Below are 18,252 nucleotides of genomic sequence, written 5' to 3'. Positions count from 1 at the left end.
ATCGGGCGCGGAAACTGGATGAGATCCCAGACAGGCCAGGGGTTACAGGGAGGGGACAAAGCTCCGCAGTCTCCGGGTGGCCATCTGATTCCCTTTCCGGCGCCCCGCCAGGCGCAGCGGGGCCTCCGCTCTGCAGCCCAAATCCCTGAGGGCGTCTGCCCCAGCGCGTGCCAGCCGGGCCTCAGCTCCAGCCCTGGCGTCGGTGAAGTGAGCGTCGCGGCAGCTGCGGGCGGGCCACACGCTTCCCGCCACGCGGGTTAAAGCTTGGCTGCCAGTTTCGACCGCTGGGAGGGCGCCCAGTCCCTGGCCAGCGGCTGCAGCGGCTCGGGGTAGAAGGCCCAGGGAGCTCGCGGGTTCGGGACTCCGGCGACTGGTGCGTGGAGGCTGCTTTGTGGGATGTTAAAGGCGGAGATCACCCTCAGGGCCTCATCCTTCACCGAGTCGCATAAATCCAATAACTGCAAAACATAACACAAAGGGACAGGTCAGTTGTTTTGGCGCATTCGTAGCAATCGAATGCCAGAGGTTTTCCGCCCACCAGGCTCCCGCGCGCCTGGCGGCCGAGGAAACTGGTTTCCCTTCGAGTTCCTGAGACCCAGGAGGGTCTTTGGTCAGGAATAACCTCGAAAACATTTTTTAAAATCTAATTCTCTGACACCTCGTCAGGCGGAAGTCCAGGCTTTTTCCGTGTGGGGGCGGGGGTGGAGGAGGGGCGGGTGGCTCTGCCGCCAGATTAGCCGGGGAACTCGGGATCGAAGTCTGAGAGTTTGTTAATGCCCCCTTCTCTCTCCTCCTTTTCTCCCCCTCCTTTTCTCCTCCCCTCCTCTCCCCGCCCCTCTCCTCCTCTTTCTCTTCCCCTCTTCTCCACCTCCGAGTGCCTGGGGTGCCACCCTCTGGCGCAGAGCGGCAACTGAACAGGAAGAAGCCGGGAACAGGTGAACCGGTAGAGACCTGACCAGTCTCCTCTGACTAGCGCCCTTGGATCCCGGGGTGGCCGTAGGCGAAGGTTCCTGAAATTCCTTTCGCAGCGGGACGGGGACCAAGGCTAGGCTTTGGATCTTTGCACACCTTGCGCCTGGCTGCGGAGGAAAGTAGACTGGAACACCGAGGAACCGGGAGGACGCCCTGAGCTGTTCTGACAGCCCTTGGAAGGCGGGTTGAAGGGATGAGAGGCAGGGAATCAAGGGGGGACAGGGGAGGGGGGGGGGGGAAGCAAAACATTTAAGGGACACAAAAATGGAAAATTATCTGTTGACCATAATGCGTAAGGTAGTATCTGACTGGTCTAATATGTATTGTACTCATGCTGGGGAAATTCACTTTGTATGCTGTAAAGGTATACAGTGATTGAACGCTTTTAAAAAGGGAATGGGAGGCAGGCCAGTGATTTGGAGAAGCCTCATTGGGTGTATTTTTATTTCATTTTCTGTGCTTTAGGTGCCAGTGTTTTTGTTTTGTTTTTCCCAGAAAAATGAAAGCTACCAAAATAATAGTTTTTCTAAAACTAAACAAGAGCAGAGGAACTGCTTTCCTCCCCTGTAATCAACTACACCCTATCCTCCATTTTTCAGGGTTTCTGTCAGTTATAAATATTTTTCAGTCTCCGATAGCAGTAAACTCCCAGGTTTTCACAGTTCATTTTTATGGTTTATAAGCTCTGTCCTCAAATGGTGGTCATCTCTGAGCTGCACTGAAACTGTTTAGACCATGGAGCCATCCAAAATACCACCTCAGGTGTTCAGAGACAACTGGGAGATCCCCAAAATGGGTTTTGGTATGGTAAGGGAGGGGAGGGGAAAGTATGAATTATAATCGTCCAACGATACATCTTCCTCCAGATCGCACTCTATTACATCGCTAATTTCTAATGAAAAACTTTGTTCTTCACTCACTGTGGTTAAGCAGCATCAAATCAGTACTGAAAAGACTTTGATCATATTTGCAAAATGCACTGAGATGAACTTTCACTGACCAAGATTTCTAAGTTTATAATTAATACTCTTGACAAATCCCTGACTAATCTGTCAACTCTCAATGTCTTTAACCACACAGTTCAAAACCATGAGATGGTGTACACAGCCCCTAAACTTTCCACACATTATCATATAATTATGCAAGATCATTTTCCCTTTGGGTTTGCATTATGAAACTCAACCAACTTTTGTCATATATTCACCAATGGGGGAAATTCAAATGACTCAAATGAGTGTTCTGTAGAAGAGAGTCTGAGTCTTTTGGTCTGTCTAGTGCCAAACACAGAATTAAGGGCCAGAGGCAGACATTATGGGAGGGAGATTTCTATATGAAGTGATTTTGTTTTTATGCCAGGGAGCACATGTGCATGTCAGAGAGCGAGAGCGAGAAAGATAGAGCCCCTCCATTCCCCTCCCCCACAGGAGGGCTTGGTCATGCCATAACCTTTCTTCTTCATTTCTCTATCTTGTCAGGATCCTGGGCATGCATGCACATGTACCCTGTGTGTTTTTCAAGTGCTGGGCCAGGATTTGAACCACAGTTGGCCATGTGGGATCCAGCTTTCTCTGCTGTTTGGCACTTAACCATTGTGCCACTGGGCCAGCCCTGGAAGGAAAACTTTTTGTTTTGCTTTGTTTTGTTTTTCCTGCTAGGGAGTTCATGTGCTCAGAGAAAAACAGAGAGAGGGAAATGAGAAAGCACACCCATGAGGGATGGTCACCACAATCCCTTCTCCTTCATCTCTTTCTTCTTTGAGAAGTTTGAGCATGCACACATGCATGCACGCACACGAACCTAGAGTGTTTCTCAGGCTACCAGGTCCAGGTCTCAAGCATGGTAGGCCATGTGGGATCTAGCTGCTTAACACAAGGCTACAGAGCTGGTCTGAAAACTTTTTAAATTTAAAATATGGGGCCAGCAGATGGTATGGCAGTTACATCACTGGACTCCCACATGGTCCACCATGGTTCGAGTCCCAGACCCAGTGGCTTGAAACTCAGACCTGATGGCCTTGCATGTGTGCCCAAGATCCCAGGAGGAGAATAGACGAGAAGGGATTGCAGTATAGCCATCTCCCTGGGAAGTGACTCCTCACTTCCCCTCTCACTATCTCTGCTTTTCTCTCTCTCTCTGGCAAATGAATGTGCCTAAGGCAAAAACTTCTACAAAAAAAATAAAAACTTGTCATTAATTAAGGGCCAGACCATGGTGTGATGGTTAAGGCAGCCAGATCCCACAAGGCAGACTGCTCTGTTAGAGTCCCAGACCCAGAGGCTCAAACTCTGGAAAGGAGGGAGAGAGAGAGGAGAAGGGATGGCTGTGGTATTGCAACCCATGGGCGGGAGGCAGGGGTGGCCTTCTTGCCTTCTCTCTCTGGCAAACACATGCACCCTCTGGCAAATTTAAAAAATACTAATAAAATTAATTTAAAAGGAACCCAATACGTGGTGAATAAGAGGGTTTCTTCACTCATAAATATTTAGGGACTGACTTCTCCAGTGACATTCTAGAGACCAACAATGAACTGACTGGGAGAACTAAAGGTTGACCACCAAGATTCTTTCTAAGTATAAAATTGGGGCTGTCTAAATTACTCCTCTTTCTTGCTTTCTCCATCCTTCACAGCCTGCAACAGGAATCCCAGGGTTAGTGTCTAGATGGAGAGACGAGGCACCGTTCTGTTAAAATGATGGTTCGACTCATTCCCAGTTCACACCCAGCTCTGTCTCTGTCTGTCAGGATGATGATAATAATGACTATCCTTTTGCTCCCGAAGTTTATACTGGGGCCCTGGTTGGGGCTCTGAAGGTTAGTGGCACACACTGTGGGCTCAGGTGTCCTACATTATGAAGCTGTTGGGCAGTTTTAAAGACTTAAAAAAAAATCTCCTTAACACAGAATAAGTCTGAGTAATAGAGTATTGATTGTCGGACAGTTACAGTATTTTTATTAACAGGGAGAGTTTGTATTTAGGGCTAAGCAAAGTTACTATTAAAGTTTAGCTTTATTATCTCCTGCATACTTCTATACTGTAAGCATAACGATGGTACGTACTGGGTCAGCAGGTGGCATGGTGGTTAAGGCACTGGACTCCAACATGGCTGACACAGCAAGCTTCCTGGACCTGGAAGCTTTAGAATAGCACCAGGCGTGTGTGTGTGTGTGTGTGTGTGTGTGTGTGTGTGCGCGCGCACGTGCGCACCCAAAATCCCAAGAGGAGAATGGAAGAGAAGGAATTACGGTGTGGCCACCCCCCACCCCCACCCCAAGGTGATTTCTCACTTTCCCTCTGACTCTCTCTTTGGCAAGGGTGCATGCCTTATGACAAAACCTCTCCAGCACATATTATAGGAATCCCCTGCCATGCCAGTGTGTGGCCCACTGATGCCAGACTACCCCAAGCCTGCCCATGTCTTTACAAAAAAATTTACCAGCTTTTGAAAAAACACAAATGAAGGGGTGTCCTTTAAAGATAGAAGAGCATAGACAAGTTAGTTTCCTGCAGGAAATTGTAAAAAGGGCAGACTCGAACATGGGTAGTGTTGCTCTATGAATAATGAAAACATAAGATCCACTAGCACTAGCCAGTGAGCGGGCTTTGAGGTGAGGCCAGCTGCAGTGGGACAGTAGTGAAGTAGCACTCTGCAATGCAGAGGCCACTTGGAAGGGTCCTAGGGGTCTCTCTCCACTCACTGGGCCCATGATCCTGGCTGTCTGGATTGCAGAGCAAGGACGCGGTTGGGGATCTCCCTCTCTTTCTCTCAATCTCTCAGAATGAATGAATGAATAACCAAAAAGGGAGAGAGAAAGAGAGATAATATCTACTTTAAAGAAAGCAGAAGAGGGGCCAGCAGATGGCATAATGGTTACGTCACTGGACTCTCACATAGTTAACCGCGGTTTGAATTCCAGACCCAGCATCCTAAAACTCACACTGAGCACATGCGCATGCGTGCCCAAGATCCCAAGAGGAGAATGGAGGAGAGGGGATTGTAGAGTGACCATCCCCCCAGGAGATGATTTCTTGCTTTCTATCTCTCTGTCTCTCCAGCAAGCATATACATCCTATAGCAACAATCTCTTAAAAAAAAAAAAAAATGGAACTCAACCCTTAAGTGATATTACGCACGACTATCTTAATATGTGGATTTCTGGGAAAAAACTTAGGTCATCAGCTTGGCTTCCCACCTCTCCCCAGTTGCAGTATTTTATCTCTTTTTCTCCTCTTTTTGACTCTTCCTGTATTTCCCTTATTCCAGTTGGCAGGGTATGACGGCCTAGGATGGGCAATAACTAAGGTTTACAACCTAACCGCACTCAATTTTTCCAGCATGAAATGGTGTAAATCCTGCAATAGATGCTTCACGTGTGAAGCTATTCTAGGGTCTCTGTGCTGGCTTCCTGCCTCTTCCTTTAGGCCCCACATCCATTCCCGGCACTAAGTGAACTTGTGCTGTTCTCTGTTAGTGTAAAGTTTATTACCCCAACTTTGAAATGCCTCTCAATTAAACCCGTTCTGGCTTGGGTACTGTGGTAGTCCTTTTCTCCATCCCTTTACTCTGGGCTGACTTTTGACTTCATCTGCCAATAGAATGTGTGAATTCCAGAGCGTAGTCCTTAAGAAGCCTTGCAACCGCCATTCTCACTCTCCTCTATCCCTGAGACAACTTCTGTGTCCAGTGTAGCCCTGCTAGAGGATGAAGGCTATGTGAAGAAGGACAAAGGTGCCTCAGCCTACAGCCAGCACCCACCACCACATATTAGAGAGAGGCCATCTTGACTATCCCGTCCTGTGGAACATAGAGGACTATACCCTAGGCAGGATCCTAAGGCTAGCCAAAGAGCTGCCCCGGTTGCCCACCCACAGACCTGATATCAGTTACTATCACTGGTTAATGCACAGAAACGGAAACAATAAATTAAAAATTCACTTTTTTTTTCTTTCTTTTTTTGGAGAGATTTTTTTGTTGGTTGTTTGTTCGTTTGTTTTTTTGTTTGTTTATTTTTGCTATAGGGCGTGTGCGCTTGCCAGACAGACAGAGAGAGACAGAGAGACAGAAAGCGAGAAACCACCCCCAACCCCCACGGGGGATGGCCATGCCACAATCTCTTCTCCTCCATTCTCCTCTTGGGATCTTGGGCACACATGCACACGTGCCTGGCATGAATTTAAGCCACCGGGTCTGGGACTCGAACCGTGGCCAACTACATCAGAGTCCAGCGACATAGCCATTACGCCAACTGCTGGTCCCAATTACATTTCATTTTTAAAAGGAATGCAGCCAACCCCTTTCTAAGGGATTGACTGTTAGATATTGGTGGGCTATTAATGTAATTTCCTGTCCATTCTTTTTCAGTTGACTTGATTTTAGATGAACAAGATATTGAGCAAGAAACTTTAAAAAAGGGGGACCCTTAAAATAACACATAACACATGTAGAAGTTAGGGGGCTGGATCTCACATGACTGACTATACAGTTTGAGTTCAGGACCTGGTGGCTTGAAAAATCACACTGGGTGCATGTGTATGTGTGTCCAAGATCCTGAGAGGAGAATGGATTACAGTGTGGCCTTCCCCTCTGCGGGGGAGGGTGATTTCTCACTTCCTCTCTCTCTCTGTCTCTTTTTCCGGTGAGTACGTATGCCCTATGGCAAAACTAAATCATAATAATAATTAGTACGTATTTTTCAGTCTAAAAGATGCGACAGGGGAATAAGATCAAAGCTATCAGTCAAATGAGGTTTCTGTATTACTTGTGCCTGTCATTTATCATCTTTGCTTCTGATATGGGGGTAGGGGGTGGGTGAGATGGAGAGGGCACAGAACTGGCCTTCTGGCATGTGCTCTGGCTGCCTTTGCCCACCACTATTCTCCTCCATGTTATCCCATGCCGGTGCTGTCCAATCCCAGTAACTAATTAATATTTCATAGATTATTGCTCCAGTATTTGCCAAGGGTCCATCTCTGCTGCACAGTCTGTGTCTCCCACATTCAGTCCAGGTGGCCAGGCACACAAGGCAGAGTGATACAGAAGGGAGTCATCAGCTGCCCCTGACTGTGCCTGTCTGCACCCCCAGCATCTTAATAACAATGCCATGAAGCAACAGGCAGCACTTCAGATACACAACAGAAATCTGTCCTCTGCACACCTACTGTGTGGCATGATTACAGAGGAGGTCTTTATGTTAGTTCACCATCTCATTCAGTATTCATAACAACTCTGCCAGAATCATCCCATTTCACAGATGAGGAAACCAAGCCTTAGAGAATTTAGCACCTTGCTCCAAGTCATGTACCTTGTAACTGGCATAGCAAGGGTTTTAATACAGGGCTTTCTGCTTCCCCAGCCTTGTCTGCCAATTTGGTCTCCATCTGTCCCCCAGTGCCTCACTGTTTTCAGTCCCTGGAGGATATGAGGTTTTGCTCTGAGGAAATGCCTCCACCTCTGCAGCAAACATGTGACCCCTTGACGTGCTCCTTAAGTCAGGATTGATGTTCTAAGTGCACCCAGTGTGAAGAAGATAGATCTGTCCCCACGTTCTGGCTCAGATTCCCCCAGAGGACCAGGGCAGGAAAGGCACACATGGTGCCTCTTTGGTGCTGCCACTGGAGGAAGGTGTCGAGAATATTGGCTTTGGAGACATCTTTCATGATGTGAAAGAGCCAGACCGATGACCTGGAAGCTATTCCCACAGAAGGGCAAGGACTTGACTCTCCAGAATGTGATGATGCTTAGATAGGAGGATGTTCAAAACACAACTCTTCCTGTGGAGGGGGGATGCTTCCTGTGCAGAGTCTCTTTCAGGAAGTTGAGAGAACTCTGCTGCACTGGTCAACAGGCCTCGGGTTCACCACCTACAGTTCTCACACACGGCCTAATCCCTCTCAAATATAGCCTGAGGACTGCCCAGTCATGACCAGTGGAAGTTGCCACAATCAAGTGGTCCACTTGTAGCTGTTCCTGCTTCCTGCAAGACTTCCAAACCTCCTGGACACATAGAGGCCTTGGTATGATTTATCTGCCTCTCTATCTCATCTGCCCCTCACCCCCAGAGCATTCACCACTCCTTTAGACAGACATTGCCTACAGGATCAGAGTGGTAGACCTGAGATGGCTCATGTGCTGCCTTAGACCCTCATGTCTGACTAGTAACAACAAAAATAAAAACCTACTGGAAACCCTCATATGAGGCATAATCTCACACTGTGTTGTGATTCTTTCTGACAATTGACAAAAAGGGGAAGTCTCCCCTTGGTTTCACAGACTAGACCTTCAAGAGGGACCAGGTCTTAGCTTGCTGGACGTACTGCTCCCAAGAACATACACATTCTCATGGTTCTCTGCAGCCAAGTTTCATTAGCATGACATGAAATTCTATGGTTCTATTAAATAATCAGGACTACGGCTTAATATTTGCTCTGAACTGATTTAATTTGTATTTTATGTTGAGTAGTTCTTCAACTCATAAAAATCAGAAATGTTAGAATGGTGAAATTGCCTTTTTTACCAAACAAGGACAACAAAATCACTTTCGCTTAGCCCAACTAGAGAGTTTAATTTGAGGGAAGCTGAATTTACCTTTAAAATGTTCTTCCTATTGCAATTTGTTTCGAATAGATAGTAGACAATTTGACTGTTTGCTAAGAATTACTGAAAAATGCCCACTTCAGTAATGGAGTGGGGCTTCAAATCCTGATATTGTCATTTGCAAGCCATAAAACCTTACTTATCTCTAAAATGTAAGGAATAAGTGAGTTTAGAACAGGTTAGGTATTTATAAATATTGTTGCTATGATTATGTGTTCTCTAGTTAGTAATAAACATGATTTCTTAGCAGCTCTGGTATTTCCATTACTAAGTCTGCTTAATCATCATTAACTTAAGCAAGAATGCTGAGACACAGGTATCAACTTTAACCACTTAATAGGAACTTCTGACATTTATTCATAGTGCTACTGATTCATAAGAGGAGAAGTTGAAAAAGAAGACAAGTACTTCTAGCTTTCCCTTTAGAATACAGGAAACCATACAAAGCTTTGGCAATGGAGTTAAAGTAACCACAATGACACTCTTGGTAGCATTTTCTACAAAGACGTTTACATGAAACAAGAAAGAATATTCAATTTGGTGGTTATTATAAATCTTAGTATTACCTTCACACCTCCTGGTACAAAAGAATGTGGCATATTAAATAACTGATAGTTTAATCTTGTAAGTTCCAACCCAAAGAAATATGAACATATTAAAGAAAGAAAAGAATTTTCAGGCAAAAATCTTTTTTTCTTTTTTTTTTTTTTAAGATATTTGTCACAGGGCACATGCACTCACCAGAGACAAAGAAGGACAGTGAGAGAGAGAGAGAGAGAGAGAGAGAGAGAGAGAGAGAAAGAAAGAAAGAAAGAAAGAAAGAAAGAAAGAAAGAAAGAAAGAAAACATCCTCCCAGGGGATAGCCACCCCACAGTCCCTTCTCCTCTGTTCTCCTCCTGTAAGTGCGTGCAAGCACATACACTCAGAATGATTTTCAGATCATTGGGTCTAAGACTTGAACCTCAGTCAGCCGTGTGGGAGACCAGTGCCTTAACTACCACGCCACCTACTGGGCCCTCAAACATTTTCTTAAAGAGGAAGAAGTCCCATAAACTGCCAGAAAAAAATTTATAAAGTTAAAAAGTCCAAAATCACTGGGCAGAAATTCTGTGTCAGTAGATTCTAGAATTTTTCCTTCATGGGGACCCAAATGATTTCAAAAGTAATTGGGGAAGACTCCTTCTTCATCTAAAATATTTAGGATGTAGAAAGATTCAAGAGACACTTGCTCCCATGAAAACAAACAGGAAAATCTGAACAAAATAAAAACCAAAATAAAAAATTTTTTTTGGGGGGGAGAGATTTTCGCTATAGGGCGCGTGCGCTCGCCAGACAGACAGAGAGAGACATAGAGACAGAAAGCGAGAAATCACCCTCCAGGGGGGATGGTCACACCGCAATCCCTTCTCCTCCATTCTCCTCTCGGGATCTTGGGCACGCACGCACACACGCCCGGTGTGAGTTTTAAGCCACTGGGTCCAGGACGCGAACCGCGGTCGACTAGGTGGGAGCCCAGCGACATAGCCATTACGCTAACTGCTGGTTCCCACCAAAATAAAATTTAATGGGGCACTGAAAAGCATACAAAAGAAAACATTTATTAAGTGATTTCAGAAAGAGAGGGGCTCTTGGCACCAGCAGTTAGCGTAATGGCTATGTCACTGGACTCCCATGTAGTCGACCATGGTTCGAGTCCCGGACTCGGTGGCTTAAACTCACACCGGGCGCTTGTGTGTGTGTGCCCAAGATCCCGAGAGGAGAATGGAGAAGGGATTGCAGCGTGGCCACCACCACCCCCCCACACCAGGGATGATCTCTCGCTTTCTGTCTCTCTGTATCTCTCTGTCTTTCTGGCAAACACACGCGCCCTATAGCAAAAACCTCTCCAAGAAAAGAAAAAAAAAAAAAAGAAAGAAAGAAAGAATGAAAGAAAGAGAGGGGCTCTTTAGAGGCAAGCCCAAAGTCATGGAGGTTTCCACACATGGGGGTAGAAGCCAGTTTTGGGTGCAAGTGGATGGAAGAGTGGGTCTGCCTGAGATGGAGAGACTTGGAAGGGCGGCACTGGGAAGAACCTCAGCATAGCACTCTACGTAGCTAACCAGCTGGTGCATGATGACTCAGCATGATAAGCTGGTGGCTGGATCTCACATAGCCAAATGTGCAATTGGAGTTAAGGATCCAGAAGCTTGAAAAAACACACTGGGCATATGTGCATGAGTGCTCAAATTCCCAAGAGGAGAGTGGAAGAGAAGGGATTGTGGGATTGTGGTGTGGCCATACCCCCTGGGTATCTTTCTCTCTATCTCTCTCTAGCAAGAGTATGCACCTTATAGCAAAAATGAAAAACAAACAAAAACACCATTTGGCAAAACAATTCTTAGCTTCTAATTTTGCTATGAAAGCAGCTTTCCCCCAGTTCAAAGTGGAAAAGCAGAGCAAATTTGCACAATCCCATGCATCCTCGTGGTGCCTTGCCTTGTGCGGCTTTGCTACAACTGAATCCAGATGTCAGTCAATGATAGCCCAGTGATATCCCAGGTAGCACTGCATCCTCCCAGCTCAGGTGCTCACAGGATCATTTCCTTAAGAATGCTGAGACACAGGTATCAACTTTCATAGTAATAATAATAAAGATAATCATTATTATTTAATAATAATAAAAAAATAAAAAGGGACTGTAGGAGTGGAACAGGGAGTTGAACTAAGCAAGGTGAACTCGGCCTAATTTGAGAAGCCCTTCCTTGATTTGACTTTAGGAGAAATCTTAACAATCAGCCTCTCAAGGACCAGCAGGTGCCATGGTGGGTAAGGCGCTGGACTCCAGCATGGCTGACTCTGAGTTCCAGACACAGTGGCTTGAAAATCTGTGAAATCTGGAGAGGAGAATGGAGGCAATTTCTCACTTTGTCTGTCTCTGTCTCTCTCAAACAAGTGTGCCCGCCCTATGGCAAAAAATCTAAAAAAAGGAAAGAGAAATCAGGCCCTAGCCTTAACCACCTAACAAAAGAAAGGAAAAAGAAAAAAAGAAAAGAAAATCTACTATACATCATGCCCAGAGTACAATAAGAACTTATACAATCTGCAAAGAAGCAGGGAAATGCAACCCAAAATCTAGAGAAAGCATAAGTAGTAAAAGCAGACTTAGAGATGACCAGTTACTGGAACCGGCAAAGATTTTAAGACAACTATTAAAAATGTGTTCATGAGGGACCAGCAGGTGGCAGAATGGTTATGTTGCTGGACTCCCACATAGCTGACCGAGGTTTGAGAACGGAGGAGAAGGTACTACAGCATGGCCACCCCCAACCCCCAGGCCCAGGGGGTGATTTCTTGCTTTCTGTCTCTCAGTCTCACTGTCTTTTGCGTGAGTGCATGTGTGCATGCACCCTATAGCAAAAATCTTTCTCTAAAAATGTGTTCATGAATTTGCAAAGGAAAAAAAATGGATAAAATAAAATGGATTAAAATTTCGTGAGATACATGTAACTTTTCTTTTTCTTAAACAAAATTATCTATTCTATTTAAATTTATTTATTTATTTATTTATTTATTTATTTATTTATTTATTTAAATTTGACCAGAGAGAGAGAGAGAGAGAAAGAATGTGAGAAAGTGAAAGAGAGAGAGAGAACAGGAGAAAGCAAGCTGCTACGCCCAGGACTCAGACCATGTTCAGTCATGTGGGAGTCCAGTGCCCTTAACCACCATGCCACCTGCTGGCCCCTAGATAAATGTAACTTCTAAAAAAATGAATGAAAGAAAAATTTTGAATGGGGAAATGGAATATTAGAGATAAAAGTTCACTATTTTTTTAAAAAAATATTATTTTTAAAATTTGCTACAGGACAGCAGAGAAAGAGAGAGAGAGAACGAAAATGAGAAACTAAACTGCCAGGTCCAGGGCTCAAACCGTGGTCGACCACGTGGGAGTCCAGCGCCTTAACCACTACATTACCTGCTGGCCCCCACTACTGAATTTAACAGCACAATCAGCAATGAAGAACAAAGATCATTAATTTTTAAGACAAGTCAGTAGAAATTATTCCAAGTGGGATAAAGAGAGAGAAAAAAAAATGAGTGGAACATCTATGCCCTGTAGGATTATATTAGCAAACTAAAGTACATGTAATTAGAATTCCAGAAGTCAGAGAAAATGAGACATAAAATACTTAAAAATATGAAGATAGAAATATTTATAAATTTGATATAATAAAAAATCTTCCACATATTCAATAAATTCATTGAATACCAAGCAGGTTATTATTTTAAAAAAACACACACCTAGACATGTTAAGAAAATTGCTTAAAATCAATGGCATAGAAAAAAATGTAAGATTAGTCATAGAAAAGTGACTTGCATACATGAGTAAAGTGATAAGAATGGCAATTAAATTCTCACTAGAGACAAGGCAAGACAGAAGACAATAGGATGACAAGTCAATTTAAACTTCCATATCCAAGTTAAACAACACAAATGAAGATAGAGTTGAAAATTTAAAATAATGAGAACCGGGAGACTTATTGCCATAGAATTTCATTTATAAAAAATACAGAAAAGGGGGGCCGGCAGGTGGCATGATTGTTAAGGTGCTGGACTCCCACATGGCCGACCACAGTTTGAGTCCCGTACCTGGCGGCTTCCTTTCTCACTTTCAGTCTCTCTTCGTTTCTCTCACTCTGTCCCTCTCTGGTCAAATTAAAAAAAAAATAAATGAATGAATGAATGAATAAATAAAATCAAGTAAAATAATTTTAAAAAGATTCAGAAAAGTATATAATACCAGAAACTCTAATCTAAAATTTTATACAAATCTCTTTTTCAAAAATAAAGAGGGCCTAGCCATGATGGTGCAGTGGTAATGCTAGTGTCTTGCAGTACTGAAAGCCTTAGGGCAACTGCAGTTCAGATCTTGGGTTGGACTGAAAAACACACCAGGTACACATATGGGTGCTCGGGATTCTGAGAAGCTGGAGGGCTGGAGAAAGGGGATCAGGGCAAAATGGAACCCTATTGTGGGTACTTTCTCTCTCTCTCTTGTACACACACTCTCTCATGGGCATACATGTGCTTTCTATCATTTGATTTTAAAAAATAAAGAGAAAGAAAAATAAAAAGTAATAAAGAGGTGAAGTGAACACTTTTCTCATATTCTGAAATGAGCATATTTTGAAGCTAAAACCCAGGGGCCAGCAGGTGGCATGGTGGTTAAGCCATTGGACTCCCACATGATTGACCATGCATGCTTTGAGTCCCAAACCTGGTGGCTTGCTTTCTCACTTTCCCTCTTTCTCTCTCTGTCTCTCTCTGGTGAGCACATATGCCTTATAACAAATTAAAAAAACAACAACAATAATAATAATAAATAAAAATAATTTCTTAAAAAAGAAAATAAATCAGAGATCAATATTCCCTATGAACATGATGCAAAAATCCTTAACAAAATACTCACTAATTGAATCATCAATATATAAAAAGGTGGGACCAACAGTTAGCATAATGGCTATGTCGTTGGACTCCCATGTAGTCAATACGGTTCAAGTCCCAAATTTGGTGGCTTAAACTCACACCTGGCACATGTGCGTGTGTGCCCAAGATCCTGTGAGGAAAATGGAGGAGAAGGGATTGCAGCGTGGCCATCCCCCCAGCGGGTGATTTTTCACTTTCTGTCTCTCTGTCTCTCTCTGTCTTTCTGGCGAGTGCACACACCCTATAGCAAAAATTTCTCCCCCCCAAAATAAATATAAATAAATAAATAAATAAATAAATAAATAAAAATAAAAAAGATTACTATCATGACCAAGTACTATTTATCCCCAAAATGCAATATTGGTTTAATATTTACAAAATAATGTAATTCATTGCATTAATAGAATAAAGGAGAAAAGTCTTACATTAAATATGCAGGGGAAAAATAGATTCTTAAAAGTAGTTGACAAAATTCAAGACTTTGAGCTAGAAACTCAAAATAAACTACAAATACAAGGAAACTTCACTCTGATAGACTATATCTATGAAAACTCTACAGTTAACACCAAATTATTTCATATTTTTCCCTAAAATCAAGAAAAAAACAAAGATGCCTGTTTTAATATTTCTTTTGAATGTTGTGTTGCAGGTCTTGGTTAATGAAAGAAGACAAGAAAAGCACATTAAAAACATGAATTAGAAAGAAAAAAGTAAAAATTTTTATTCCTGGATGATATAATTGAGTACTTAGAAAATCCCAGGGAATCTATAAATAAATACTTAAACTTAATAAGTGAACCTGGTGAGCTCAGTTGTACCAATCAATATACAAAAATCAATTGTGTGTGGGGAACCAGCAGTTAGCGTAATGGCTATGTCACTGGACTCCCACATAGTTGACCGCGGTTCACGTCCCGGACCCGGTGGCTTAGAACTCACGCCAGGCGCGTGTGCATGCATGCCCAAGATCCCGAGAGGAGAATGGAGGAGAAGGGATTGCAGCGTGACCATCCCCCCTGGGGGGGTGATTTCTCGCTTTCTGTCTCTATGTCTCTCTATGTCTGTCTGGCGAGTGCACACGCCCTATAGCAAAAACCTCTCAAAAAAAAAAATAATAATAATAATAAATAAAAATAAAAAAATCAATTGTGTGTGTACTAAATTTGGAACATATATTTAGAAAATTAAGATATCAACTATTTAATTTTCAACAGCATATAAACATTAAAAAATTAAATTTAGTTAAGTATGTTTAAAACCTCTGTTACTGAAAATGTTAAAACGTTGCTGCAGGGAATTATATAGGTGGGAAAGATAGGCTATGTTCATGGATTGTTACAATATCAATTGTCTTCAAACTGTTATATAAATTCAATGTGTTCACAATAAAAATTCTAGGTGTCTCCCCTTTCCTCTTGAAACTCATAAGCTAATTCTAACACACACACACATACACACACACACACACACATATACAGATAGGACTCAGGAGAGCCAAAATAATTTTTTGAACAAATAAAAGATCTGCAGGACTTACATTATTTGGTATAAGATGTACTACAACAGTCAAGTCATAATTAGGAAAATAACAGACAAATGGATCAAGGGAATAGAATGAAAAGCCCAGAAAGAGATGCACACTTATATAGTCAGTTGATTCTCTCTAAGGAAGTCAAAGCATTTCAGTGGAGAAAGGAAAGTCTTTTTAACAAATTGACTTGAACATTTGGATAACTGTATAAAAAATAATTAACCATGAACCCTACCTTATACTATAATCATAACTTAAAAATGAACATAGACTGAAATGTAAAAATAAAAATCATATAGTTTCTAGACAAAAAAAATATGAGAATATGTTTGCAACCTTGGGTTATATAAAGATTTTTTAGAAAAGATATAAGAACACTAACAGAATAATTTTTAAATGATTATTTTATTTTATAAAAAGGAATTTTAGTTGATAAGAGATTTTAAACCTATCAAAAGATACTGTTAGGAAGATTGATAGACATACAACAAATCAGGAAAAATATAAGAACCTATATCCAGATAATATAACCAACTCTTAGAACTCAATATTAAATATGAACACACACACAGTTTTTAAAAATTTATTTATTTTTATTTGTGATAGAGCATGTGTGCACTCACTAGAGAGAGACACACACTCTCAACAGGTTTTCATAATGCTGCAATCCCCTACCCACAGCCCTTCAGCTTGACAGGATCTTGGGCATGTATGTGCACCCACCCTGTTTCAGGCTGACCCAGGTAACTGAACCCACAATTAGCAATGTGGCTTCCAGTTCCTCAGTTTAATTTGCTACCACCTGCACCAACAGGCTGGACTCACAAACAATTTTATTTTATTTTGTTTTAGGTTTTTGCCATAGGGAGCATGTGTGGGAGAAGAGAGGGACAGAAAGATAGAAAGAAGGAAGAGAGACAGAAAGAGGGAAGTGAGAAATTACCCCCCTGGAGGGATGGCCATACTGCAATCCCTTCTCTTCCATTCTCTTCTCAGAATTTTGGGCATGCATGCACATGCACCTGGCATGATTTTCAAGCTGCTGGGCCCAGGATTCAGACCATGGAGTTAGCCATATTATAGGAATACAACACCTTTAATGCCAGACCACCTACTGGCCCCTTACACATAATTTTTAAATGGGCAAAAGACTCAAACAGATATTCTGCAAAAGAAAACATATGACCTGTAAGATCTTGGAAAGATTCTCAACCCAATTACGTATCAGGGAAATGAGCATTAACACACCATGAGATACTACTACACATCTATTAGGATAGCTAACAATGAAAAAACGGAGAGCACCAAATGATGAGGATGTCGAGTAATACATTGCTGGTGGAGGTGTAAAATGGCACAACCACTTCTGGAGGATGTTTATGGCTGTTTCATAGAGAATTAAATGACTCTCTACTATATGATCTGTTCATCCCACTCCTAAGTACATACCAAAAGAAATAAAAACATGTTTTAAAAAACGTGTAGAATTATGTTCCTGGCAATCTTATTCATGATAACATTAGTCCATGAACACCCTAAATGTCCATTAACAGGAGAATAAACAAAAACTTTTCAACATAAACTGTTTTAATGCAAGAGGAAAAAGGAAGTCTCAAGTCCTCAGTTGTTTTTTTCTTCCCACAGGTGAGTTCAAATAAAACTACACCTTAATACTTACAGAATGATGCAGCCGAGGTCAGCTGGAGGTAATGAGGCCAGTTCTTGGAGACTGACACAGCAAACCCTAGACAGATGAGCATTTGGGACTAGAACAGAGAGGAGTTGGAAGAGATCAGATCCAATAAAGTACTATACAGAAAAAATAGAAAAGAGAAATAGAAAGAAATGAACTACTGACCATCTCACATTCATTAAGCTGAGCAGGAGGCAGTCTATCTGTTTCCATCTCTATGAAACTCTGAAGCAGAGCACAACTGCTCTTAGCTATAGTGACAAAGTCAGACTCCCAGGGGATCAGGGGAGGTGGAGGTTTGAATAGGAAAGTGGCTAACAGATTTTCTTGGGTGACAGATATTCTCTCAAAAGTGACTGAGGTCTGCATTACACAGTCTACCATTTGTCAAAACTCATTGAACTACACCATTAAGATGTGTGCATTTCAAGGTATATAAAATACATCTCAGTTTTTGAAATTAAATTAAAAAGGAAGGGAAAAAGGCAATTTGGGCCAGCAAATAGTGTGGAAGTTAAAATGCTGGATCTCACATAGTCAACTGTGTGGTTTACTTCTCAGACCCGGTGGCTGGAAAATCACATTGGGTGCATGTGCATGTGTGTCCAAAATCCCAAGAGGAGACTGGAGGAGAAAGGATTGAGGTATGGCCCTCCCTCACCCTGTGCGGAGAAGAATGAGTTCTCAGTTTCCCTTTTTCTCTTTCTCTCTCTGTCTCCCTCTGGTGAGTACATGTGCCTTATAGCAAAAACTAGAAAAAAAAGGCAACTTGGGAAAAACCAACATGTGATTACCAATACACAAAAAAGGTACTGCCTATTATCATTATTTTAAGGGTAATTTTTGGCATCCAAAAAGTAGGACAAATATAAAATGTAAATTTTTAGTGAAAAATTATTTCACATGATGAAAAACTCAATACATTTTATTTTTTCTCATTTTGCCATAGAAAAGTCAACTCTTTTCCTAGGTAAAGTCCCTGCTTGGACTTACAGG

At 42.3% G+C, this 18,252-nt stretch overlaps 1 protein-coding gene across 1 annotated transcript in view; it reads right to left on the bottom strand.

The window, feature by feature from the left end:
* Window positions 1–6: 6 nt before the first annotated feature.
* The window catches only part of ACOXL (acyl-CoA oxidase like), a 391,620-nt gene continuing 373,374 nt past the window's right edge, over window positions 7–18,252 (bottom strand). The window contains exon 18 of the mRNA XM_027774989.1: window positions 7–458. Within this exon, the coding sequence (XP_027630790.1) occupies window positions 258–458 (201 nt within the window). The 3' untranslated portion in view covers window positions 7–257. The remainder of the gene's footprint in view (window positions 459–18,252) is intronic.

Source organism: Tupaia chinensis, unplaced genomic scaffold (assembly GCF_000334495.1).
Source record: "Tupaia chinensis unplaced genomic scaffold, TupChi_1.0 Scaffold000511_1, whole genome shotgun sequence".
Taxonomy (NCBI): Eukaryota; Metazoa; Chordata; class Mammalia; order Scandentia; family Tupaiidae; genus Tupaia; species Tupaia belangeri.
Note: the sequence above shows the minus strand (reverse complement) of the source record. Positions and strands in the feature narration are given on the sequence as shown.